Below are 8334 nucleotides of genomic sequence, written 5' to 3'. Positions count from 1 at the left end.
GGAAGATCAAATCAAAATGAAAAGAATTAAGGGACAAAAATAGCTAAGTATGTACATAATTTTCAAATTCCTTGTGGAAATTAATATAGCTCCATTAAAACCAATTGAGCTATACTGAATTCTATCAGCTAACAATGTGGCACCTAAATGACAATAAAAAGCTCTGCTCTGCTGATATCACACCTTAACTAAAGATTTGTAAACTTCAGATGTATATATGGAGGTTAGATTCTGATAAGTAAACTTACCCATAACATATACCAATCTAGGGAAAAGGTTTTGTCAACATTAGAGATCTCCTGATTAACAGTAATTTCACCCTTACAAGTATAAAGCATCTGATACCTGCTCAGAACTAAATAGAAACATGGATGCTAAATTTATATTCTCCTTTTCTAAATATAAACATAATCTTCACTCATTAGATGAGAGTTTTCATGAGCTATTAATTGTTTGATGCCTATAAGGCATTTTTTTTTTGAGAATTCTTTCCCCTGGATAGTTCAGCAGTGTGCAAAACAAACTATCCTGTTTAACGCATTATTGATTATTAGTAATCCTGGTACTTCTCTGCGGGTTGGAAATATGCAAAACTAATGAATGCCTCTACATTATATTTCCATATTGTGATGCTAGAATTTAGTGAATATAGAAGTGTGATAGACAAGTGTGATACAGAAGTGTGATAGAAGACTTGAGAGACAGTGAGACTGTCCTCTTTTTTCCCCAAACCTCAGCTTGGATTCAATAAGTGCCAGAAATGACTCTTTCTACACAAGACCATTTGATCCCGTACTGTTCTGCTGTCCGTTACTCCAGTTTTCCATGCGTGCTGCTCCTATGATAGCAGCGCAGTCACTTTTTGACTCTTATGGGTGTGAAAAGAGGCTGAAGCTCCAACTTAACAGCTAAAAAACCCCATATATCGTAATCTTTATATAATAATACAACACACCATTGGTCAGTTTGTCTACTGTGCTTGCACAGCCAGGGATGGTGCTAGTAAGAGGATTCCCTGTCTCTTTTGGAATCTCAGATGCTCCAGGTCTCTTCCCAGTTACATCAGTAACATAACATCATTTTCTCATTTCATTCAAGTAAAGTCTTTTTTCACTGATGCATACTTAAGTTGATTCAGACCCTAAAATTTTGATTTGTATTATTCTTTTCAGAAATCTCTTCTTTTCAGTAAAAAAGAGCCCCATCTGGAAAATGTCCAACTTGGTTTTTTCAGTAAACTGTCATCTGTAAGTACAAAATTTGAAATTAAGGATTTTTTTTCCCAATGTCTTTCAGGTTTCTAATAGCCATTTTGACATTCAGACTGAGTGCGCTAGAAAGTTCCTTTTGCCTGTTATATTCACCCATGTCTTCAGTTTGGAAGTGGCGGGGCCCCAGTTATCTTGTTATATAAAAGCGAGGACTTGCATACCTCCTGGCATCCATCATAGCGTGTGGGTCATCTGGGTTGACCACATCATTCTGGTTGATTCTCATGGGTTCTCTGGGCATGTGGGAAAAGTCTGCTTGCTGCTGCAACTGAGATCCGAGCACAGAGATCTTTCTTTGCGGGACCAGGATCTGGTGAGGATCCATTGGATCGATATCTGCACTTCTGGTATTTCTGTGGGGCTCAGGTGTGTTGAATCGAAACAAAGGAATTTCATTTCTCCTGGACAAAAACTGGGAATATGGTGGTGGATTCATACCAGGGAAGAAAGCTTGTTTAACTCTGCCTAAGCTAACCAGGAAGTTGTGTTTGGGAGATTGGTACACATCGTATCCATTTTCCAGCGTCCTGTGGTTGAACACACAATCCTCTTGACTGAAGTAATGCTTAGGGAAAAAAATATGACATCTGTGAGCAGAGGGATTTGGTGCCAATTAAAGATGGAAAGAGGGGTTGGATCTTGCAGGAGGTGTTTTTCTGATGTGCCAGCTCTGTAACTCAGACAACTAAGGCTTAGTCAAATGTAGACCTGAGATGCATGCCCATGTTTTGAACAAAGGTATTATAATGGTAATATTGTTTTCTTTCAGAGGGCTGCATTGTTTGAGCTACTCCCAACCCACGGCTCTACGCTGCAGCAGGAATTCAGATTGGTCCATTACTGGATCTCATTTCCCCCTTGTTTACCCAAGCAGAAACTCAGATGATTTTTGCCAACTTTACAACTCAATAAAATCAGAGATGAATGTTTCACCTAAGTAGCAGGTTCTCAGCTCGCTTAAATCTGCATCCTCCTACTGTACAGATTTGCCCTAGCTGGGGAAATAAGCACCACAGTAGCAGACTGCACCTGCCTTTCAGTCTTGAGTCTTAGTAAAGGTCACTCACCGAACCAAAAATGTTTCCTTTCATGTCCATACATAGGTAGCGTCCACTCTTCACACCTGTGATTATTACTGAGCCAGCACCCTCGGACTTGATCATTAGGGCACCTGTTTAGAAAAACAAGGATGTCAAATCCAGGACCCAGTTCGACACTGCTCTGTTGCCTTACAGACCCACAGATGCTCTGGCTGCAAGTGTCCTCTGGGGGTCTGAAGCAACCTCCCATGTTATCTGGGACTTTTGCCCACCCTAGATCAGGTTAGCCATGACTTGCTTTGTCTGAGTTTTGGAAAGCTTCCAGGATGGAGATGCCACCACCTTTCTGGGTACCCTGTTCCAGTGCTGCACTAACATCCCAAAGACAATTTTTTTTCCCTAGCATCCCCTCTGAAATCCCAAAATGCAGTCTGGGGACATTGCCCTTAGCTATCTTGTCAGCCACTACCAAGGGGAGTTTGTCTCCCTCGTCTTTGTGACTGCCCTCTGGTATTAAGTTATCCTTAACCTCCTTTTTGCTACGCTAAACAAGCCCAGCTCCCTCAGCCTTTCCTGACAGATTGTGTTCAAGGCCCCTGACCAACCTGAAAACCCTCTGCCAGAGCAGCTCCGTTTTCTCCACATCCATCCTGAACTGGGGTTGCTGTAGTGCTCCAAGAGCAGTTTCACCAGTGCTGAGTAAAGCAGGAAGAGCAACTTTCCTTGATCTGCTGATCACAGTAGGTGGTTTGCCTTCCTCTCAAAGTGTTGAATTATGTTTGACTTGGTGCCTGCTGTAACCCTCAGGCCCTACCCAGGGGGTACATTTCCGGCCTCCTCCCAGCCTGTGCAGCTGCAGGGGGTTATTGCAGCCCTGATGCAGAACTTTGCACTTATCATTTATCTGGCATCTTGGTGGTACCATGGTGACCTGGCAGAGATTCAGTCACCCTCCTTTTCATGACCCCTTTCATTGACTGATTTCCACCCTTCCTGCTCCACCATTCCAAATACTTGTGTATATACTTCATGGCAGATATGGGCAAAAAAATGGTATTTTGCTGGATGTTGTTCTCTAAGACAGCATTCTGGTGCTCAGTGATCAACATACCTAAAACAAATTTTATAAAGCCTTTATATTTGCAGGAGTACTAACAAGACAGTGCAAGCATCCCTGCAAGTGTGTCATTACTAATTGCTAAAAAAAAAAAAAGGCAGACCTTGATCCTTTTTTCTCCTTGATTAAATTATAACTTTTAAAAACATCCTTTGTTCCTTACATACTTATGTCTAAGCATCATTATATATGGTTACATTTTTAATTGAGTGGATGAAGAAGACATGATGCAGCAATAATAATAAACATGACTCTATGATGCCTAGCCACTTGTGATTTGAGTGCTGCTAAAAGAAGTATTTTTGAAATGCTATGAAAGAACCCTAAGTCTTAACACCTCCCCCCCCCCCCCCCCATTTTCTACTAACTATAGTGTTTGGGCCAGGTATTCAGCAAAGGAAGAAGAATGCCTTAGTTTTCCATGAAAGTAACTGTGATGAGGCAATTTGAGAACCTTTTAGTTACAGTAGGGAATCGTTACTTCTCATGAACCCCAAAGGCTTAGCACTTCTTTTATGACAGTCTGGCCTTTTGTAGTTTTCCCCCTTATAATTGACCTTTGCATACCCATGTTCTATACCCATTAAAGTTAGTTTTAGTAGTTGTCAGCTCTCTACCCCAAAATAAAGATTTTACGGATGCTATCAGTTTTCTGCCACTGCTGTGGTAAGTTCCCCCAGTGCAGTTCCTTTGGTAATACTATCACTGTAATGGGAAGTAGCTATTTGGGGATGTCATCACCAACCCCTAATAGGAACTTTCACAGAAGCTGTGGCTAAAATCATGAAGTGAAGGATAATTCAGGTAGTTTTTGCTTGCAGAATATCACAGGAACCATAGGACTTCACTTCTCTGAAGTGAGGAATGAAATTCCCCATTCACCTATTTCTTTGGAGCGATGTTGTTTATTTGTTAAACAAAAGGAGGATTATAATTATGTATGTTTTCCATCCCATAGCTACACTCCTCTGCCTGCCTGCCTACTGAGAGGAGGGGAATTTTTAAAGGTAGTGAGAAAGCAACAGTCTTATTCTCCCCCCTGCTCCCACGAAGACCGAGAATCCATAGTAAGCTACTTACTGTAAATGGTTTGGTGAGGAACACCATCAACGTAGCCATCAGCGTTGATTTGGAGATGGAAGCTGTTCCTCTCTGTATCTGTGTAGAGGTGCATCAGGTGATCTCCATTCCCCCAGCTGGGATTCAGCAGCGGAGAGGAGTTGGGAAAGGCAAGGGTAGCCTGCAGGCTACAGAGTGCCAGCAGCGCGTACCCCAGGCAGCTGTAGGGACTGGTCTGCAGCATGACTCGCCGTTCCTAGCGTTGGTCGCTATCTGCAACTTGATACGCCTCTGTGCTTCTTGCTTTCCCTTGATTGCCTGTGTCTGGACTGTGAATCCTCAGACAGGTTCCCTTCTTTTCTGCAGAGGCTTATAAAGGGCAGCGAAGTGACATCACACAGGAAAAACTTCTCCACATCCTTGATTTTTGTCAAAGCAACATTTTAAGTGTCCCGAAACCTCAAGGGAAGGATCTCTGGCTAAGGTGCGGGGGGGAAAAATGTAAGGTTTCTAAAGACAGCTCACGAAAGCTAATCATATGTTCAAATGTTATCTACAACCCTGTGACATCTGAAAGCTTCCCACGCCCCTACTGTTAGATCCAGGAAGAGCAATCCACTGCACTTTTACTGAAGGTAATGATTCTTCAGACCCGAATTCTCTTTTTTTCTCAGATATGTTTATTTAGATTCCCACCGCCCCTCTGTGTTTCCAAAATACATTCTGATTTAGTGGAAACATCAAATACTGATAAAATATCTTGAAAATGTATCAAAAGCTGATATTAGGTTGTCCTGGGCCTGATTCCCCCTTCACTATGGTATAAGTTTTGCAGTGAGCCTGTTGGGCTGATAATTGTATAGCTCTGTTTAAGCAAAGGAAACTTGACATGAGCACAACCCACTTCAAATAAGCTGTCCCTTTTATTTCTCCTGTTTCATTATGAGCCACTTAAATAATTCAAAGTTGGCCAATTACCTGTAAAACACTGAGAACCTGCATGTTTGTTCCTGCATTGCACATGTAGCTGGCAGTCTTGTACAGAGTCATACAGGTTAGCATGGCCAGTAGATGTAGGGTCTGAATCAAACCTGAAATCACTCATACTGGCAATTTTTTGTTACTTCAGGTACAGCAAGCAAGCTTGGAAGAGCTACAAAGGGACATGAACAAGCTGAAAAGTAATAGGTGGACTGGGATGTTAAAAAATGTTCCAAGATATAATACCTGCTTTTCAGTTGTCCTGCCAATGTTCAGCAGCTTTACAAACAAATTTTATGATTTAAAACAATATGGACCTATTTATTGTATGAAAATGCTATACTAGTAGGACGCTGTATATACAGGTAAAACGATGATAGGAATAACAGGTTATAAAACTAGACCGTGTTAAGGTTGCTTTCAAAAATTAATACAAAAGTGAAAAGAGTACCAAAAAACCAAATTACAATTTTTTTAAAGAAACCTGAGGATTTTAATTGTATCAATCTTAGACTCTCTAGTTGGACACAGTATGCAAAATTCTTAGTTTCATTAACAAGCTGTGGAACAGTGCCATCAGCACCAAACACATTATGGATTGATGCAACTGTAACCAGCTGCAGAAGTTGGTCTGATTTTTTTTTATTGTTTAAAACTAGCAAAACTCTGCCAAATTCTCTGTCACACCTGTGTAAATCTAGAGACTTGCGTCAGTGTATATACACCTGTGTAAATGACAGCATTTTTTAGCCAAAGTGTATAAGGGTCATATCCTAAACTGAGTAGACTGACAAAGCTGTCTTCACTGAGAGGCAGCCTAGGTTAGATGTTTTACTGGTTATAACATCTGAAATGCCATACTTCAATTTAAAAGATAGCTTGGAAGGAAAGGAGGGTTATTTTGTCTTCTCTTTTTTAAAGCAATGTATCTATTCAGTGTTGAAATACCCACCAATATTTTTCACTCTGATTAAAGCAAATGTTTGGGGTTTTTGGTTGTTGTTTGTTTTGTTTTTCTTTTGCTCCCTTTCGTTAGACTACCACGGAAATGTGCATATGTAGTTGCAAAAGTTTCTGTGAGAGGTTAGTGTCACCTCTTGGAAATTTTTGTGATTCTTCTATGAATGCAGTTTTCCTGGTTTGATATTTCACCTTCATAATGAAATTTTTCTGTGCTTGCCATTATGCACTAATATGATCTCCCTCTGGTGTCCTAGAGACTGCAGAGAAACAGTTCTCAGATGTTTGAAAAATTTATTCAAACGCCATTTTAGCACATGCCACTTGTCAGCAGCAGCTTTATTTTTTTATATGTCAAAGAAGCAAAGACCACTTTCACATGCTTAAACTGTTTGGCATTTTCCAAAGTCTCCCGTAGGGTCAGCAAAACTCCAGACTTTGCTGAGTTCTGTTTAAGATGCTGGGCTAAAGCGAACTTACTGAAGTCTCGGCTTGTGAGGATGATAATGCAAAGTTTGCCTTTTCATACACTTTTTGTTTGCTTGTTTTAAACCTATAAATGCCCACTGCAGGTGTTTTTTTTAAACAGTTTATTTACTTTTTATTTCAGGCTGATCCATTTCTTCCTTCTGTTGGTTTGCCACCTACCTTCTCCTACTCATTCATCTGTTGATGAGGTAACCAGGTATATGAAAGCTTGCTTACTTTTTCAGCTGTGTCTGTTAGTCTAATAGAAGTGATGAGAATCTTTCTTCTCTTGTGTTGTCATGCTGTTGCATCGGTGGTGACAATATTTCTGTAACTTTTACACATATGTAGATATTGGTTTTTACTCTTTATATTGTTCTGAGGTGTTTGACCAATTAAGGCAGCTTCTCTCAGTAAAGAATTAGCTGCAGAGTCTTACAGGTTTTGCTTGGTTTAGAGGGAATTAAAAAATGGAACTGAATTTGAAGAACAAAATCATTTCAGCAAACTCAGAACGGCTGTTCTTCTTTAACTGCAACCTTATTCCAAATTAATAATTCAGCTAGTGCTAAGTTTTGTTCAAACATGGAAATAGGCTAACTCCTCCTCTGGAGGAGCCTACGCTTTTAAGCAGCTAGGAGGGCAAATAGGTGCTGTGAAAGCAGCAGTGTGAGCACGTGTGGAGCTGGAGGCATGCTGGTGGGAAAGGATGGGGCTGACCTATGCCTTAGGACTGAATGCAGATATTTCCACATTTTCCACTTCCCATTGCAGGGATGCTACACAGCCAGTGTCAGGTGCCACAGTGGTGCAGGGCTTTCCTTGGAAGCATCCTGCAAAGGCAGCTGGGAGACAGCCTGAAGATACCACCCATGGTGGATGTTGGGAACCATGGAGGTAAAGTGAAGAAATTCTCCCTTCAGAGCAAGGTTGAAATGAAAAGATGGGTAAGATGGGTGCCAGCTTGCAGGCTGAAATGTATTTGAGAAAATCATTGATGATCTCCCCCTTAGGGGGTCCCGTTGCCCTCCCTCTCTCTGCCATGCCATCAGCAGAGGCCTCCTCCTGCTGTCTCCTTGCTCCTTGCTTCAGAGGCAGCACAGGTCTGGTTAAGCTGGTTAGTCTGGGCGCTCAACTGGGCCAGGTGCCTCCACTGTGACACCTGCAATGCTTCTGCCTCGCTGGTACAGGGTGTGCTTGGAGTGCTAGTCCAGGGCACACAGCAAATGGGACACAAAACACTGAATATCTGTAAATGAACTTAATAACTTTCTGTGCTGAGCAAAGCAAATGTTCAGTGGAAAGTTTTGTAATTCATTTAAATATGTTAATTTAACTGCAAATTATACCCAAAACTGTACACAGAAGGAACTGAGTTAGGGGCATGGGAGCAGCCTGGGATCTGACTTTCCCCCATTTTGACTGCTTTGAGTTTCAG

At 41.3% G+C, this 8334-nt stretch overlaps 1 protein-coding gene across 1 annotated transcript; it reads right to left on the bottom strand.

The window, feature by feature from the left end:
- Positions 1 to 1398: 1398 nt before the first annotated feature.
- On the bottom strand, positions 1399 to 4731 carry FGF23 (fibroblast growth factor 23). The gene is made up of 3 exons (XM_075081973.1): positions 4509 to 4731; positions 2339 to 2442; positions 1399 to 1836 (listed from the first exon to the last, which is right to left on the bottom strand). The coding sequence occupies exons 1-3, from the start codon at positions 4729 to 4731 to the stop codon at positions 1399 to 1401; spliced, it is 765 nt and encodes a 254-aa protein (XP_074938074.1).
- Between the last annotated feature and the right edge of the window lie 3603 nt (positions 4732 to 8334).

Source organism: Phalacrocorax aristotelis, chromosome 1 (assembly GCF_949628215.1).
Source record: "Phalacrocorax aristotelis chromosome 1, bGulAri2.1, whole genome shotgun sequence".
Lineage (NCBI taxonomy): Eukaryota > Metazoa > Chordata > Aves > Suliformes > Phalacrocoracidae > Phalacrocorax > Phalacrocorax aristotelis.
The sequence above is the reverse complement of the archived record's forward strand: the minus strand, read 5'-3'. Positions and strand labels throughout refer to the sequence as shown.